The sequence below is a fragment of the Hoplias malabaricus genome, chromosome 15 (assembly GCF_029633855.1).
Source record: "Hoplias malabaricus isolate fHopMal1 chromosome 15, fHopMal1.hap1, whole genome shotgun sequence".
Classification (NCBI taxonomy): domain Eukaryota; kingdom Metazoa; phylum Chordata; class Actinopteri; order Characiformes; family Erythrinidae; genus Hoplias; species Hoplias malabaricus.
In genome coordinates this window covers 19,566,026-19,585,594 of record NC_089814.1, presented here as the reverse complement: position 1 = coordinate 19,585,594, position 19,569 = coordinate 19,566,026, and the positions used below count along the sequence as shown (strand labels likewise).

General features: G+C 38.2%; 1 protein-coding gene across 1 annotated transcript in view; it reads left to right on the top strand.

Annotated features, from left to right (window-relative positions):
- jam3b (junctional adhesion molecule 3b) overlaps nucleotides 1-16,767 on the top strand; it is a 37,400-nt gene extending 20,633 nt beyond the window's left edge. The window contains exons 2-9 of the mRNA XM_066645793.1: nucleotides 8,676-8,744; nucleotides 8,855-8,968; nucleotides 9,170-9,322; nucleotides 11,647-11,849; nucleotides 13,012-13,111; nucleotides 13,220-13,349; nucleotides 13,817-13,871; nucleotides 13,991-16,767. Of these exons, the coding sequence (XP_066501890.1) occupies nucleotides 8,676-8,744; nucleotides 8,855-8,968; nucleotides 9,170-9,322; nucleotides 11,647-11,849; nucleotides 13,012-13,111; nucleotides 13,220-13,349; nucleotides 13,817-13,871; nucleotides 13,991-14,026 (860 nt within the window). The 3' untranslated portion in view covers nucleotides 14,027-16,767. The remainder of the gene's footprint in view (nucleotides 1-8,675; nucleotides 8,745-8,854; nucleotides 8,969-9,169; nucleotides 9,323-11,646; nucleotides 11,850-13,011; nucleotides 13,112-13,219; nucleotides 13,350-13,816; nucleotides 13,872-13,990) is intronic.
- Nucleotides 16,768-19,569: the final 2,802 nt, after the last annotated feature.

The following is a 19,569-nucleotide window of genomic DNA, read 5'->3' as shown; positions in this document are numbered from 1 at the left end:
TATTTCAGGGTATTTTGGCGATAACAATATTATTGCTGATATGAAAAACACTGAAAAATACTTTTATTCATTTATTTTTTTAATATTTAAAAAAATATGACAATATTATCGCAAGCAATACAATATGGCACTGCCCTAGTGGCCATTTCGTTAATATGACTGACTATATTGTTGGAACATGATAAGGCTTGTTGTTCACTCAGGTCCGCAGTCTGAGGCCTGGAGTAAGCGACAGTCCACAGCTGTGAAAACGTAGTTCATGCCGGCTCAGCCAGTGAGTGAAAGCTAAAACAAGACTGTCTTACTGTCAACACTTTTTCAGGGGAATTCAGGAGCAGCTAAACATTGTTTCCTCTTTCTCTTGTGACAGGTGGTCTCTCCTGACTGGACATAGTATTTGTTTAGTACTCACCAGAACTACTCTTACTCAAATACACTGATTGGTCAGTGGGTGAAGTCCCTTCTTCAGGACAAAAATTGCATTTTGTTTAATTTTTTCCCTTTCTCTTCAGTTGGAACTTTATGACCTTGAGATGGTGTTGGTGTTCTTAGTCTTTTACTGGGCTGCACATTTTGCTTTACACTGAGGAACTTCCTGCCCTGGAAGTGTAATAACATAGTCTTGAAAGGCCAGTATAATAATACAGCCTCACAGTTGAGGCACAGTGGGGATATAGAAGTTCCCAACGTGTCAGCAGAGGAGGATTTGCAACCTCTCCCTCTTCACAGATTGTACAGACTAACTGCCGTGCAGATCTTTCTAAAGCAGTGGGGGCGGGCTGGAGTCAGAGAGAGGACAAACTCCAGTTTATATTAAGGGTGTAAAAATGCACCAATGTATGAGTCTAAAGGTAGTTGAAGGTTGTAAAGGTCCAGCTGCATTGATTTTGCAGGGCTGGAATAAATCATAATTAAGGACATGTCTGCATATGGATTGTCAATATCCAACATGATCCATGTACAAGTCTGTTGATGTGGGTATATAATCATTTAAATATTCTGTCCTTACAACTGTAGTCAAATCATAATATCAGTCCATAGCAGATGAATTTCAAAGCTATAAATTGCCAATAAAAAAAAAGTGTACACTTAAATGATTGTAAAAATATGTAATAAAGTAATTATTCGGGCTGTTTTTAAATATAAAAATACGCGATTTAGTGTCGTTCCTGTATTGCTCTACAGGCCATTCATCTAGTCACAGTGCTGTGTTCAGTATAGTTAAAAAAATATTTCTGAATTATAAAATTAAATTGAATTGGGCTACATTTTGAGATCTCTTCTATCTAATCCTTCCCTAAAGAACCATAACCTTAATCATAATTGTCACTGGTCCAAGATTTACAGCCTGACTTGCAGAGCTCGTCCAATCCAAAGCCAGTGATGATGAGGGGATGGTATAATGAATGTCTCCGTGGGCACCTTTTTGATTCTATCCAGAGCACAGGCCTCGGCCCGGCGGAATCGAATCAATGCAGCGGTTTAAAAATAACAAGGAATATTATCCACTTCATGCATTGCGGAGTGAACTGGATGTGTTGAATGCTTCCTGACAAGCTGCATGGAGGCGGAATCTGCCTTAGTTCTTCCACTCGCCTGGCCTCTCTCTCTCCCCCTCTCTCTCTCTTTCTCTCTGTCTCTCCCCTGCTGATTACAGATCTCATGTTAGTGTTGGGTGTGGCAGTTTTGAACTGTGGAGGCTGCCAAACAGCTCCATGGATTTCACTGGCCTAATGTTGTCTGCCTCAGTTCATATTCTGTTGACAGTTTTTCACAGCCAAGCATTCAGTCTGTGGTCAGATGATGTCCATTTTGTATGGAGTGTTGAAGTGATTCGTCTTGCCAGATTTTGCCGACCCCTTTTTTACCTGTGAGTCACACAGGTATTTTTAGATTTTATGGTGTATTGTTTGCCAAGTTTCATCTTTTTGAGTCACATGCTTCAACTGTGCAATTCACCCATGCATAGGCATGCAGAAAATACAGTCAGGAAAATCATTGTGATCCTCTCTCTCTCTCTCTCTCTCTCTCTCTTTGTATCATTACTATTCAGTGCTGTAATGCCTGGGTTTTACCAGGGCATTACTCTATGATTACTAAGGAGGTCTAGTGGTGCCTGTAAAAGAAGGAGGTGATGATTAGGACTTGGTGCGGATTGTCAGATTTCACACCCAGCTGTGCTCACCACTGCACACAGAAGACACGCATACACATTATGTAGGTCATGGAGCACCTGCCTGGTTCGAGGGCTCAATTATCACACGACTGGCATCAGACCTCAGAGCCTTTGCACGGTGGGACAGGCCCTGGGTAATGAGGCGAGGTGACTGACTTCCTGCTGGACAGCATAAGGTCCCGGAGTCAACATTCAGGCGTCTGCTGTCACCGGCTGCAGTGGACTGGTGTTGAACTCTGCATCTCCACGTGGAACAAGGGACAGCCAGGCAAACATGGGAGAGTGGAATAATGCTAAGAGGATGAGAGAGAGAGAGAGAGAGAGAGAGAGAGAGAGAGAGAAGAATATAACAGAGCACCCAGGAATTCAACTGAGATTTGGCAGAAGGAGAGAAACAGGAAAGTGGCAAGAAAATATTTGAGCAAAAAGGAAATAGAAGCAGACAGAGAGAGTGGGCAGACAAAAGCAGAGAGGTAGAAAGGAAGATGGAGCAGGATATTGTCCCTCTCCAGTGAAAAACATGTACCTCCATTTTTGTCAGTTATTTAGTTTACTCCATCATTTGAACACAGCAGCTGTCCTTCACACGGTGTTAAATGTTCACAATGAATGGAACAATAGATAAGCTCCAAAAAGACTTGAAATAAAGTCTTTTTACATTGACTTCCACTGAAAGTTAGGAGAGAATATTCCTTCTACTGTAGTTGCTGTTTGTAGAGATACATGGTTTACATTGAACAGTGGTGATATGGAAGGGGAAAAGGGAGCATCATAAAGAAGCAAGAGGGAAACAAAATATAAAGAGGGCACAATAGGGCAGAACATAAGAGAACAATTTGTTATAGTGCTGAGCGATTTGACCACAAATCAGTATCACGATTAATTGAACATTTTACCTCACTGACAATGCTTGTACCTTAAATATTCTCAAGTGTTAAAGCTGGGTAATTTTTTTCTAATGTTGCTGGGAGCTTGTCAATTTCTCTCTTTTTTTTCCTTTTGGTGATGTGTTTATGCTTCAAGTGTTGAAACAGACCAGTAGCATTATTTTTGGCCATTATTTATTTATTTATTTTTGGTCAGTGTTCATGTTTGAGTTCAGTGTCGTCTTCACTAAAGTCAAAACATGTCCAAAAGTCAGAGAAAGCATTTTTCTTTTGTACAAGCTGCTCAAGTTGCCAGTTTGCCTCTGTATTTTGGTACTTTTCCATGTAGTTTCCATGTGGCAGAGTGGATGAGGCAGAATCATGTGACTACATGCGAGGTAAAGTAGTTTTAAGGGGACAGTAAATGAAGACACATTGAGGGACATATTAACAAATAGTTTAATAGAAAAATCAATATAGACAAGATTATGACAATTAGAAGATTTTTATACTTTTTTGTATTAATTGCTCATCCCTGATTTGTAGTAAACTATTGTGTATTTGAAATATAGAAGGTTTATTTCTGTAAGTATGAGAGAGAGGTCGATAATGAGAGTAAGAGGGGAATAAAGGAAGGCGATAGCAAAGGCTGGGAGACAAAAACGAAGGCAGGGTGAAGCAGACAGAGAAAAGAAAGGGGAAAGGAGTATAATAAATGAGAGAGCAGGAAAGGACAGAACGAATGAGTGGAGTGTAAGGCAGATATTAGGAGAGAAAGGAGGTTATGACAGATAGATAGAAAGAAGGGGTAGACAGAGAAAAAGAAAATTACAGAAAGTGTAGGATGTGGCAGAAAAAAGAGAGGAATGCGGACAAGACACCTGCACCAACACACAATCGCACGCACGTATACATGTGCACACTTCACTTCCAGTCATACACCAGCCAGGACCCACTGGACTAATGCTCTGTCCTCCATCTGCTGACAAACACCGGACAGGATGTCATTGTTAAGAGGATGTGAGTGAGTTTGTGGGGGGGTTGAGGGAGCAGTATGTGTGTCTGCAGTAAATGCTCAGCATCCTGCCTCAAATTATTACAGCATACTGCACAATTTATAGCAGCACATCTTCCTGCCAGCTTGAGTAGGGTCTTGTTTGTTTGTTTGTTTTGTTTTAAAGTTTTGAATTTTGAAAAGCCATTTTAAACTAATTCCATTTCAGTCCAGTGATCTTAATGCTTAATCAAACACATGATGCACTTTGACTTGTCTTCACACTTTCATGGACTTCTTCACATCTAGGACGATTCCGCAACCATTTACTTATTTGTCTTCTTCAGTTAAGTGCCAAACTTCACACCAGAACTAGCAGAAAGGACAATGTGAGCAGTATTTATCCAACTTTGTACACATATTTTCATGTGATTCCAGGCAGATTTTAATTAATCTGATTACAAGAATGCTCACTCTTCCTGTTTTCCCATCTAGTTTAACTATGAACATATGTGAAACAGTGTTTGATATGAAGCCTTTAAAAGCATCTCCTTGTGGTACAGTTCCTGAACGTGAGTGAGTGGTTCAGTGAGTGAGTGACTTACATTTATAAGGGCTGAACCTTCTGGGAAAAATGCTGAGAAAATATGATTGAAAGTGGCACGGTGGCGCAGCAGGTAGCGTCGCAGTCACACAGCTCCAGGGGCCTGGAGGTTGTGGGTTCGATTCCCGCTCCGGGTGACTGTCTGTGAGGAGTTTGGTGTGTTCTCCCTGTGTCTGTGTGGGTTTCCTCCGGGTGCTCTGGTTTCCTCCCACAGTCCAAAACACACATTGGTAGGTGGATTGGTGACTCATAAAGTGTCCATAGGTGTAAGTGTGTGTGTTGCCCTGTGAAGGACTGGCGCCCCCTCCAGGGTGTATTCCCGCCTTGCGCCCAATGATTCCAGGTAGGCTCTGGTCCCACCATGACCCTGAACTGGATAAGCGGTTACAGAAAATGAATGAATGAATATGATTGTAAATATGTTCTATATTTTATATAAAGTTTAGGCCAATATTATAACAAAAGCTTGCTTATAACAACATTTAGAGTGTGTGTGTGTGTGTATATATATATATGGTGCTGTGTACAACACAACAATAAATAAACGCATCTTGATAAAATATTGCTCTCTAATGTAGGCTACAATTAAAATGGTAGCCCTTGTGTTGGGAAAATTGCACTCTCAGCTTTTAATTTTGATTTAAACACAATTAATCTTTCGGCTCGTTATAAACCTAGTCCATGAAATGCTTTGCATTTAAAAAAAAACATGTCTTGTTATAAAGTGCAGTCAATTCAAAATGTGCTTGTTTGAAATGTTTCTCTCTTTGAAATTCCCTTGTCCTTGTGGAGACTCTGTAACTCTTGATATTCACTGTAAACACTGATCTGTTTTCTTGGTCAAAATGCAGCTCTTCTTTTGTGCTAGCTCTGAGTGAAATGGATGAAATCTCAAGAGCCTTGGCCCAAAATACAGTCATCAAACATTCATTGAAATTATCCTTAGCAATCAGAGGGCCATAAATGTTTCAGTGTCCTGATTAGAAACCCTTTCTGAAACAAAGCACACCGATCTAAACTACATTTTCCCCAATTTGGTTGAGTTATTACAGAGTGGAATACTTTGAGCTGCAGTACCTTGGCAGATGTTCAAGGCACGTGCTCCAGAAGGCTGGAAAATGTGAGCTAGCTGTCAACCTATAGAGACTCTGGATAGCTTGAAAGTGGACAGTGTAGTTTTTAAAAGGTTACAGATAGCAGATGTTGAAGGAGGTGTGCATAAACAGAGCATAGGCTTGGTCCTCTTCCTCCCTTTTAGCCTGAACTGCTTCTAACTCTACCTGGTAGCGTAGCCTCCATGGAATCCCATGATAAAATGCTTTAAACTCACTCCTCTGTTTTTTAATGGACATTACATTTTAAGCTTTTTATCACAGGCAGTGGCTGGGGACTTTAGATTAAAAAAAATATGTCGCAAACCTGGTCTTGGTGCTGGCTCTCATAAGAAAGATAAGAAGAAACAAGAGAGGAACAAAATGCTTCAGTTTTCTTTAACATAACTGTCAGAACTTAAACTGTATTCTTAAATGTATCCAGATTGCCAAAGGAACACATTCAACTGAACACACAAAGTGTGTGTAAACTCTTTATAGTAGTGTTACCAATACAGTGTGACAGTCTGGATCAGCTAGTGCCTAAGGTCACCATGCCTATTGCCAGATGACTAGCTAGAGGGATATACAACCCCTTACCACTGGGCTGTGAAGTGGTGGAACTGCGTTTTCCGGAGTAATGGAACACCATCTAACCTTTAAAATAAGTTGGAGTGGTATTTGTAATCTAACACTAATCATTGAACACGGATTCCTGACTCTAATGCTGTTGTAACTGGATGCAGTCAAATCCTCACAACCAGTAAATGTTTTACTGTAGATACAGTGTTGTTAACTTGTCATCTCAGTAGACATTTTGGATGTGCAGTTGTGTACAAATATTTCAGTATATGGTGTAGGTTGGAAAACTACAGTGAGTCAACTATAATTGTGTTTGAGAAGTGGTGAGGTCAGGATCAGACTGATTTCCTTTTTCCATTTTGTCCATGCAGGGATGCTGGTTATATTAGCATTAAGTGTTCTGTAGCACTGAATCTTTACAGTCACTGATCAAAATCGTGTACCGTATAAATAGGCCTATCACTCATGTCACCAATAATGTGGGGGCAGAATTTTCAAATTATGTTTATGGTTGTATTCACAAATAACAAACTTGCTTAAAAAATAAATAACATATCATGCTTTTCATTATGTAGTTTCACTGTGTAGTTATCCAATTAGTGGTATTCCATACACCTCCATATCCATAAAGCTATGATCAATCAGCCTCAAGGATATTTATTTGGATTGCTGAAGATCAGAGCACTGTAACAAGGCTTGTGACTAATGCTGCAGCCTTATTTTATTGTGTTTCCTGTTTCCTGAATGATATTCTCAGTAATGAATAAAGGCTGGGGTGTCTGTCTGTATTGAAAAGTGGTAAAATGTTCAACAGAACATCACATGCTTCTTAAAATCATACTCAAGCCACATGCATTCTTTCTTGAAATTGATTTTGAACCTCATTTTCATATAATACCTTATTTGCTTTATTTAAACATCAATGAAACAATGTTCTTTTTATAATAAAACCAAAATCAGAAACCTGCTCCCCATAGAATTCATTTGTGAGATGTGACCACTTCACAGTCTAACAAAATTCAAATATATACTTGTAATATCACTTGTACTTTGAGGATATAGAAAAAAGAGAGATAAGCCTAGAGGTATAAGGTCCTCTCAGATCTGATTGCTTTATCCAATGTATATCACTGTTATAGGTGTAAAATTCAACAGAGATTTATTTATTTGTTTATTTATTTGTTTGTTTGTTTGTTTATACTTTATTGTCTTTCAAAATTAAAACAAGCCTAGAAATGGAAGTAACCTGAAATTAAAATATAAAGAATTACCCATATTTACAAAAAGTAAATGTGAATAATTAGGTGAGGGTGGAATGCCCAGCTGCTCTTAATCAGTTAATCTGTAAATGAAATTTACAACTGTTTTTATTTTATATTTTTAATGGTAGTATTTAATGTTAGAGGCCCTTGATGAAATGTTTGAAATGGGAAGGTCAGCGAAATCCAACAAAATACATCTTTATGTAATTTTGTAATTTGTAATTGTCCTGTGTACAGTTAAATAAGCAATGGATTTTGTGGAGGACCATAGTAACTGTTTCAGTAGCAATGCAGCATAATTGTGAATGTATCAAAATTAAGCTGGTCTGGTGATTTGTTAAAATTGACTTGGAATATTTGTACCCTGCCTTGTATCTCTACTTTTTTTCTGCATTTCCAGCTACAATTTATGTTGTATGAATGAACGAGACCATAGACATTAAATACAGTTATGTTAAAAACTTTTGTTACAATAGATAACAAAATTAAATATTTAAAAATAAAATATATAAAAAATATCATCGCTACCCAATTAAAAACATGTATCTAATTTTTGTGGCTATTTAATTTACTACATCATTTGAACACAACAGCTATCTTTCACATCATGTGAGAGTTTCATGATGAATGAATAGAAATGCTCCAAAATTACTTGTACTGCAAAGTTACTATTTTTGGAGGTACATGCTTTTAATTGGACAGTGATTATATAGTAGTCTGGAGGTCATTGTAATCGCTTTCAGCTCCAGTGATAATATGATCTGATTTAGTTCATGAGTTCATGCTTTTGGATGATCAGCAGTCTGGCGAGTGCCCTTGTACATCAATAACACAGGCGGTCACATCCCAGCTAAACATGATTCATAAGGAATCTGCCAGTAAGCCATAAAGAGACATAAAGAATGTCTTCAGGTGGGCTTCAGGCTCAGTACACTAGTGCTGAATGTTAATAGAGTTTAAGAAATTTCTCAACTAGTACCAGCAATCACAACCACGTTTTTAAATTTAAATAATGATCATGAACTGCCTATCATCATTCAAGAGAAATATGGCCAAATATATCAATGATGCTTATTTTCTCCTTCTCATTTTCATCAAAGGTTGTGTCAGCATCTTGGCTGTAACATTAAGATCTGAAAATAAGTCGCCATGGGCCAATGAGTTTGAATGTAAGTATGAGATGTTTTTCTTACAATGATCAGTGAGGAACTGCACATTTCCTGCCATTCAGATATTGTGGTGGATGAATACGTTCCTTTTTTCCTCTTCTTCCATGTAGCCGTGAAGCTGACTTGCATAATAGACTCCATCTCTACAGCCAATCCCAGGATAGAATGGAAGAAGATTAAGAACGGCGAGCCAAGTTATGTCTATTTTGGGAAGGAAATAGCAGGTAATCTCAAACTGCTGTTGTGTGTTGGAAACAGAATTACGGCACTGGCCCCCATCTGTATTTAGATACAAGTTTAGACTTCAAATCTAGACAATACTGCTGAAAGATTTTGCAACTACTGGCTATTCCTACAAGAATAATCTGGTAAAATGTATGTTTAATCACTCTTAGTGTTTGTTAAAGTGATTTTATTTTCTCTAGGTGACCTGGAGAATAGAGCAAAGATTCAAGAGCCCGCAACTTTGGTCATTTTTAATGCGACAAGATCAGATACTGCATCTTACCGCTGTGAGGTCACTGCTCCCAATGACCAAAAAACCTTTGATGAGATTCTGATAAATCTCCAAATCAGAGGTGAGTGATGGTACACAAGAACACAGTAGGAAAGCTGGAACAGAACCATTAATGCCTACCATGCATGTCGACTTAAATAAGCCATGTCCAGGTTTGAACAGTAATGGAACATTTGTAACATAATAAATATGCAAAAAGTGTAACTGTTATCTATTACAGAAAGCAAGACTGTGTTCTGATAACATACGTTATAATAACAGTAAGGATACTAGTAGGATTTATACCATAATATTAAGGATTATTCATTCATTTATTCATTGTCTGTAAACGCTTATCCAGTTTAGGGTCACGGTGGGTTTATCAAAAATTTTAAATATTTACAAAAATTTTAAAAAGTCATGGATTTTAACTGTTCGTTCAAGGAATCTACCGCTAATGATGTAAACATTTGGATAATTAGTCTGGTTAATTAGGATTTACCTGCCTGTGGCAAACTATCAGTATGTTGTTCTAAGTTCTTGAAGGTGAGGTTAAAATGTGTGAGATCAAAGGTTTTTTTTCTGTCTCTGGTTATAGACGTGTCTTGCTCTTGTTTTTTTATTTGGTCTCTTCAGCCTGTAACCACTTTGCCCCACTTTAACTGGTTTTGGCTCTTAAATATCACGCTGTATTGTTTCATAACAAGTCTTGACGAAAGTTGCTTTGACTCATATTTATTTGATATGTCTTTCTAAAGATGGGTAATCAAAAAATAACAAGAATAAACAGATTACATTGTTTATGTGGTAATCCCCTGGATAACATTCATATTACATGTAATCTGTACTAACATAAATTCCTGGCCATGGCATATATTGCAAATGGTATAGATGAAACATGTATATTTTACGATTATATATGTTTTCTACGGCTAAATGTCTAAGCAAGGTCATTAATATGTAGTGTAAGTTAGTTCTCATATTTAAACACTTGACTGCTTATAATGCTTATTATGTATTCTTATCTAAAATGCTTCCTGTCTGTCGGTACATTTATTACATTCTCTTTGATAATTGCCAAGGCTTGATAATGGCACTCAGTTTAACAATCGTAATTGCTTTATTATGTCAACATGAATAATAAATGAATTATGAATGAGCCATTTTTCACACATGCCTTGATAACCAGAGTGTTCACTTCTATCAAGTGAATGGACATTGTCTGAAATTTGTTAATAACCACTTCTAAAACTCTTATTTTTATTGTTCAGATGGGACATATACAGATAGCCCACACAGAGGACATTAATAAAAAACAGAAATTTGATAATGAAATGTAATGGTAGTGTAACGATCAGCAGTCTTTATTATTATAGTATTTTCTGTTTCAACGTATTGCTGAGCCCCTGGAGCAGGGCTTTGGCAGTTATTAGTATAGTTATTGGTCTCCTCTGAAATGGTGTTGTTAGTGTTTACTGAGTTGCAATGCTGTAAGCTGAGCCAGAGAACGCTGTCCTGCCCGCCCTTGGCGCATGTCCGAGGATGCTTTCTGCCCTGCCTCAGCCTCGGGCGTGTCCACGGCTATATGGGGAAATCTCTGAAACTGCAGCTGAGTTTAATCAGAAAGCTAAAAGGGGAAAGAGCACTGTTCTAGGCTGCCTGGGATGCTTAAAGCTAGGAATGCTTGGCCTCATGGCTCGCTCTGCCTTGTGCCGGAGAGGATGCTCCATCTGGGCTGTGAATGCTGACTTTGTCTCAAGCTCTGTTTGAACTAGATTAATTTTATCTAGCGAGGTACTATAAGTGATTGCTGATGAGATGTGTTATTTTAATCCAGTACAAATGGAAGTCCTGGGTCATTCTGTAGTAAGCACCATGCCCATATTAGGAGATCTGGGTCTAATATTATGAAAAGTTAATTACCATCTGTGTTAGAGCAATTTGACTACCATGCATGAAGATGTCAGCCATAGGAGGTTGTTTTCAGTGCATAGCAGTGTTAGCTTGCATGAAGCAAGTATTGAAAGTAGACACCTGAGGACCTTGTTATTCAGAGGATCCAATGACATTCAAAAGAAAAATGTCAGTACGGTTAGACAGTTTGTGATCTCAGTGTTCAAAAAATCCCATTCAAATTTTGGTTACTGGGAAATTTAATATATTCCAGAATTCCAAATATGGGTATAAATTCAGAATTATAACTGACGTAATTGCTCTTTAAGTTCAGATGAAATTACTTTAAAAATAATTGCATTGACCTATAATTAATAATAAAATATAAAAATCCTAGAAGTTAAACAAATACATTATTCCATACCAGTCGGCCAGTCACATTTCACTACAGAACCTTCTCTGGTACAACTAATCCACAGAATTAATTTTGCTGGGTTCTGTGCTGTGTTGCAGTGAAGCCAGTTGTTCCTACATGTTCCGTGCCTAAGTCGGTTCCAGTGGGAAAGCCAGCTGAATTGTCCTGCATTGAGCATGAGGGCTTCCCCAAGTCTCAGTACCAGTGGTTCCGTAACAAGGAAGAGATCCCATTGGACCCCAAGAGCAGCACAAAGTTCTACAACTCGTCCTACACGCTGAATGGAGATTCAGGCATACTGGTGAGTGCTGGGAGCCTGTAGGATGCCGCTGAGGGGCTGAGGGCACAGGGACCTGGCGCCTGACTCAGAGGAGGGTATTTTAGGGAATCAGTTGATGTGTGATGGCTCCAGCCATGAGGGGAATCTGCTGTCCTAACTTTCACATTCCAGAGCTCCATGCTCTGCCTTTCGCACTCATTGGCCTTCCCCAGCCACTCAACCTTCACACTGACCTCTAAAGCTGTCCCTTTCTCTAACCCCCAAACTCTCCCTTGGAGGAGAGACAGTCCACAGTGCTAGCCTCTCTACTGCACAGCCAGTAATTCATTTTGTTAGCGTATGATTTTAAATAATTACAAGTACCAATTAATTATTAATCCTCTCTTAAAGCTATCATGGTTTATTTGACTAAATTTAGTCTACTTTAGTCTTCATTTTCATGCCTTTTGGCCACTTGCTGCGTGCAAAGATCTCACCAACAGATGATTCCCTCTTATGTATGTATCAGTCACATTTGCTTTCTGTAGTATACTGCAGTCTGCTTTAATGTACATGTTTATCTTAAGAGCGACCAAGTAATTCTTACAGCATAGTCAAATTATTTTAAAAGCTCAGTATTGCATTTACACATTTAAAAATCCTAATAATATGAGCTGAACCAGGCAAATTGGCAAACTGAACTAAACGCAACGCTCCAGGACCAAAAATGAATGCTGCTGATATGGAGTGAGGGACTGGCTTCATGTGTCTCAGAGGAAGTATGCGCTAGCCTTTGACCTCTCAGCTTGGTGGCATTGTATGATTGGGGGACCTAGATTACAGCTACAATCAAGAAAGGTGATTAAATATAATGTATAAATGACAGGGTTTGTCCTTTTACATAGCACAATTGAGGGATCAGGCCACAGCCTTAATCTTACACATCTATCTTGTTTGCTGCTGTAATATTGGTCCACTGGCCTTTCACTGAGGACTGCACCTTCAGTGCACTTCACATTCTTGGTAGCACTTGACCTGCTAGGCTTACTCCTTTTAGCAAAAAGGTCTCAGAAATGTTTTGTGGCCTATATGGGTGCTGTAAGATATGCAACTTTCCAAAGATTTCACTCTCCTGCCTATTTAACATGATCATGCACAAAAAAGAGGCAAGTGCTGAGTGTCATATTGTATATTGCTCCTGCAGAAATTCAGTATGGTGAAGAAAGAGGATGCTGGGGAGTATTACTGCAGAGCCAAGAACGAAGCAGGAGTCTCTGTGTGTAACCCACAGATGATGGAAGTCTGTAAGTCTCTCTTTTAGCTCCGCTAACATCATTTATGTTATTTTATTTATTTTGCTAGATTTCCTAGCCTTCATAGTACCCTCTAATAATGCTTCCTTTTCTTTCCAGATGACATTAACGTCACTGGCATCGTTCTGGGTGTATTGGTTGTAGTGGTGGTTCTCTTGTGTATAACTGTGGGCATCTGCTGCGCGTACAGAAGAGGCTACTTCGCCAGCCAGAAACAGACAGGAAGCAAGTAAGTGACAAAGGAAGAAAGGCTTTCCTGCTCCATTAGTACTATTCACAGACACATCCTATAGTTGTTTCCAGCTTTTTAGATGCAAAGCACCTCATGGAATTCACTAAAGGCCCTAGCATATTTCCCACTAAAGAAAATAATCATTCAAATGATTTTATTAATATTGTGGACATTATAAAAGCCACGGGTAGATGTGATATGCCTTTGCTTTAATATGGTCACCCTCTATTTTTTTTGTGTGTGATTAAGCAAGCTTAGCTGACACATGAAATAATAAAGTTGTTAACACCTTTCCTGTGCCCTGCTACATATGAATGTCACAAACATGCCACTGTAGCAGATGTTCCATGCAGATATGAAATATTTTGTGCTCTTTTCTGTGAAACGTAGCAATAGTATTTATTCAAATCCAACTGCCCCTTGAGACCGAAAGTAACATTGATGTTTTTGTGTTTTTGTTTTAGTTACAAAACTCCTGGGAAAGGTGATGGAGTGGATTATGTCATTAGAGAAGATGAGGTAAGAAACAGCTCCTTGTGGATCTGCTGAAATATCCGTTTCCGGTGTATGTTTTGAAGATGTGGAAGTGTTCTTGTGCTGCTCACTCACTCACTCTCTGTGACCTCCTTTTCTTTTAGGGGGATTTCCGACACAAATCCTCATTTGTCATATGAGTCGGTGCGAGGCGTGGAGAAAGACGTAGGAAGACATTGGAGAAATGAGCGCAATACCTCGCAGACACAGCCCCCACACTGAGAAGAGACTCTTAGCTGCCACAGCACGTGCCTTGCTTCCACGGCACATCTGCAACTATACTATTCATATTTGCCAAAGGTGACAATTTTCACGAACTGTTTCCGTGTAGACGCATTCGTCTCTGTACTAGACTCCCTAAACTTTTGTCTCCTTAAACCCACCTTCTGACTGCTTTCATCACAGAACCTACATGCATTTTTTTTCTTCCTTTTTTTTAATGAAGTAACCGCTTATTATTACTCTCCAGCTAACAAGTTCTGAGGTTTCACTACAATAGAAAGTAAAGTATTTCTATTGAAAACATTTTGATTTAAATTGTGTGTTGTTTATATACCTTTTGTTTTGTACCAGCTAAATTTGTCAGTATATTTTTGATGGAATATATTTTGAAATGCCTGAAGAATTAGGCTTACTTTTTTAAATATTTGTAATTGCTAACATGGAAGCCAGTGCAAGGTTGTTTTTTTAGACCAATTTGGTATTTGAAAGATGTTAATAACCACTTTAACCAGTCTGTAGTTTTATCTTTAATCAGCCCTAAAATTCCATTGTTGTACAACTGACCTTTATTTAGTTCTGCTATTTTGATTTTGAGCTTCAGCAGCATACCCTATGATGTAGATTTCAGTGGTATTACTGGTTTTATCTAAATAGTTCTAGTGGAAGTTTCCATGTTAATGTTTGTAGATAGTGTTTAGACAATGAGGATCTTTTGGAATACACCAGCAGAAAGCTGGGAAACTCTTTAAACAGCCAGTGCTGTGTATCCTTGATTTTAAGTGTCCTTGTTTTTCATTTGTACATAGTGAATATACTATCTAGGTTGTGTTTTTTCTTTTTCTTCTTTTCCTTTTTCCTTCAAGTGAGGAGTATTCTCAGTATTACTTTTTAATAAAACAGGGTTTATATCTTGGCTAACAAACAGCTGTTCTGGTTGTACATAGATCCATTGTTCTCCATCCTGGCAATAAACAGTGGTCAGTTAAATTCCAGTGTAAGACATCCAGATAAAGGCATATATGACGCTCTTTCCATGATTAAACATGGACTAACTGTAAGCCTGGTCATGGTAGAGAGAGGATCTGCCACATTTGACTTGTTCTAACACATGGTTCCTCTAATTATGTTAGCTTACTTTCATTATCTATTACAGCATTTTTATCTTACAGTTCATTCAGAATAATAAAGAAAAAAAACATTTAAGAGTGCTCACCATACAATCATAGCTGATGCAATTATAATTCACATGTAATGAAACAGCTTATATTCTTTTTCAGTGCTCATGTTGATTGCTTTAGGTAAAGAAACCTTAGTCATTCCTCTTAAGTGCCTTCCTATGTGGTCATATGATACTAATGCTTAAAATAAGTATATCTTTGAACTATTATGTACTGTGACATTTAATTGGACACTGTTGTTCAATCCAACTGTTTTCAATTTAGTTTGTAATACACTGAAGTCATAAATCTTTGCAGAACAGCAGGTGTTTGAGAGGAATGATAGCATGCTGTGTTCACAACTCATAAACTATTACTTTGGATTTTCTGCTATTCAGAACATATCTAATTTTCTGTCCTTTGTAAATAGATTACAGTTTTGTTGTGCATTGATTTGAAAATGACCTTTTTGCCACTGAACTAGGAATAGAGATCTATTGCATATTAGTGCCTAAATAGAGAGTGAAGTAATGTTCCATAAAACACGTGTGCTACTGTTAATCTGACAGATATACACTCGTGACAATTTTTTCCCCCACTAGACTCATACGTACTTGAAATGAAGAGTGGGACATATACATGAACTGATTTGATAGTGACATGTTTGACATTTATGCGACTAAACATTAAACTGTGTAACTGGATTAATGAGAAAGTCATAGGAAAGATGTGAGATATTTTATATTATTTGAAGTAGACATTTTAACCAAAAACCATCTGCCAAAAGAGCATTTTAACAAGTTTCAGTATTGTCCCATGCCCAGGTCTTGGGGATATAGTTCTTTTAAGGTTAAATTCAGATACTCTATCATTTTTAATGTCCGAGGTTCATGGTTGCTTTCAGAACTTTAACTGAAACTAATTTCATTCACAGAACTCATGTGACGCCCTCTTGGTTTGGGGTTGGTACAAATCCTGTGTGAATTCTTGAACAGTAGATCATGTATGTTTGTGATTAATAAAACTCACTTTTTAAGATATGTCTATACAGTCTTCTGATGAAATTATGTAAACAAAGGCTTTGTAAACAAAACACTGGGTTTGTTAGGTCACATTCTCTGCTAATAGGTTTATTTTTTACGAGGTAAACAAATGCCAACACTCTCTCCCTGTTCCTGTTAGTATACACATAATGCACAGGAATTAATTTTGCCTGCATCTGACTTAAATAAGATCACTGTGATATGTTTCCATTTAATGCTTCTTTAAGACCATGAATTGTAATTTCTACTCTACACAATGAACATCAAAAGAGAGTATTTTAAATATTAAACATACATGTGTGTGTATATATATATTATGAAGTCTGGAATCATTGGGACAAACAAGATCTGATTTTTTTTTATTTAAGCTGTTGCTCTTTTTTTTCAAGCACCAAAACTGGGTGTTTAGACATTGCATGTCACAGAGGTTTTAAGACACCAGAGAACTGTGTTAACTTGTGGAAAAGGGGTGTAAACACCTTTTAAAGATAAAGAGAAATTGGGACTGGTAACAGCCATTCAAGACTGTTTCCTTTAGATAAACATAACTAAGTTTCTTAAGGATTTTCAAATTGTTATTTCTCAGAATAAATAAACAAATAGAATGGCTAATATCAGAACAATGGGTTGACTCCTTCCACATCACTGAATGTGTTTGTGATTAGTTGGACTGAGAAGGAGAAAATGTAAAAAGCTTCTAAGACTGGATTTCAGATGAGTGGGAACATATGACTTTCTTTTTTAGAACTAAAGTCACCTAAAAATAATGGACACTGGAATAAAGGCAATGGGTAACCACACTAATAATGAAAATGTTGCAATATTATTTAATTGTGGAGGCACGTGTATATTTGACATGTGTTCTCTGCTCTTAACTATGTGTTGGAAAATAAGTAACTTGCATTAACTATCAGTTTTGTCTGGAGAATAGACAAAGATTAGTGTCTAGATTTTTCATCTAAAGTCATTAAACAGTTCGGGTAGCCACTTCTGTGTCTATGACTAACTGTCTGTTAGTCATATGCTCCTTTCACACATGCATTCTGGAGAATTTCTAGAGAAACTCCGGAGTATCGGGTCTGGAGATGTCTCAGAATTGTCGTTCACACATGCAGCTCACAGATGGAGATTTTCTGCCTCATGCGCACTCTAACAGCGGGAGATGAAACGAGATTTAGGCATTGTGCACAACGCTTGTACAGCGCGTGCAGGAGAAACACCTGGAACATTTAATAGGGCTTGAGGTAAGGTTCGGGTAAGGTCCGGGACGAATGTTGTGCTCACAAATATGGCTCCTCTGGGTAAACACCGGAAAGGTTCTGGATTACTGTGCGTGTGTGAAAGGGGCAATAGTGTTGACCTTTTTTAGTATCACACAAGTGTTAGAACAAGTGTTGCAGCAGTCCCTTGTTTGCACACAGGAATGTGGTCAGGACTTCATCAGTCATGAGAATTTGAAGTTTGTCTCATGCAGGAGCTCCTGAGTCACATCAGAGCGGGATCATTCTAATGGAGCCGGGTGTGGATATGCCTTTCGGTCAGACCTGACAACCACAACAAGAGAAGAGTGAGGCAGGAGAGAGAGATTGGGGACAAATTTATGTGCTGGGGAATGATCTGTTTACACATTACGAAGCATTACTTTAACCCTCTTGTAATGAAGATGACAGAGAAGACAACGTTTGGAAACAAAAGCCATGGCCAGGAGGACATGACTCACTAATTGAATCCTGGCAGCTGCCTTATGTGGTTGAGCCTGTGGGTCTTTTTTTGCTTCAACACCAATATCTTAAAGCGGTTCTCCAGGTCTGTTGCCAGCTGCTTGTACATCCCCGGAGCACCAGTATTAAAGAACCACCAACTACCAATAGCAGCTGCTAAATTGTTAGCTGTAGGCCTATCTATTCAAATCAGTTCTATTCAGTTGTATTTATAGAGTAGTTTTCAAAACTGGAGTTGACAAAAAGCAGCTGAGTGAGTGAGCCAAGGGGACCATGGCAAAACTTTAAGAGAGAAACCTTATCTAATTCATGTCGTTGCACAGATAGCTACCTAGCAAAGCATTAGCATGTGCAATGGATGGTAACACTCTGCACATTCTTTTCACACCAGCTTAGTTAATCATGCATTAATCTTCTGTACCCATTTGGCACAGTAAATCAACCTACCACAGTGTGTTTTTGCATTGTGGGAGGATAACGGAGCACTCTGAGGAAACCAACAGAGAACACACCCAACTCCTCACAGACAGTGACCCAAAGCAAAGATCAAACCCAGGATCTCAAGGTGCTAGAGCTACAGCAGGGACACTAACTGTTGCACATTAGTGCCACTAGCTATTGATCATTAAAGATATGTTTCGTTTCCAAAATTTGTTCCTTAAAGCTCCAGTCAATTTGAAAATGGCTGTTGTGATTTCTATAGGAAGTTTCAACTGGAAAGCCCCCACAAGTCAGATTTCCTATACTTGTAAAGCCTGGGAGAGGCTCACCCACCCAGAATTCAATTTCCAAGATAACTGCCCACGCATCAAATGTGTATGTAACCTCAGTAGTATTATACAGTTTATTAGAGCTTTTATCTATTTGTGTGTCATTAAATCAGTTGTACACAGAGTACTGTCTTTGTTGTATGTGGACATGTTACCGTGGTGTTTGAATGCATAAAGTATTGCAAAATTTGCTGTTATCTGTTGTTATTGCTAACAATGATAACCTGGCATAGGGTTTTAAAAATTTTAACTGGAACAATGACTCATTCCCTGTTCCGACATTCAACTTACGAGGAAAATGGAATGCAGCATAACTTTCGACCTGAAATTACATCACTAATGTAAATAGAATCTCATGTTTATTAGTGACTACTTGTATATTATATTCAAAGAACCAATGCAAAATTATATTAGAATATTTTTTTATAAATGATGAACCTATCATATGGAAATCTACTATTTGTTCTCCAGTGATAGTCATCAGAAACTAGGAGTCTACAAATAAACTACTTATCCCTATCACTAAGCACAGTGCTAGCTAAGGCAGTTAGTATTTTCACCCAAGGCTAGAGAACAGTCCAATGGTGTCACTTTAGGACCAATCTCAAAAAAGAAGTCATTCAGAGGAAGCATGTGCTGACTTTACCCTGCCATCTTAGTAGCAAAAAAAAAAAAAAAGAGTTTGAACACCAAACATGTCTTGGCTTATCAACCACATTTGGGTTAGGGGCAAAATGTTGAAAGAGTTGTTTTCTCCGTGAACCATGACC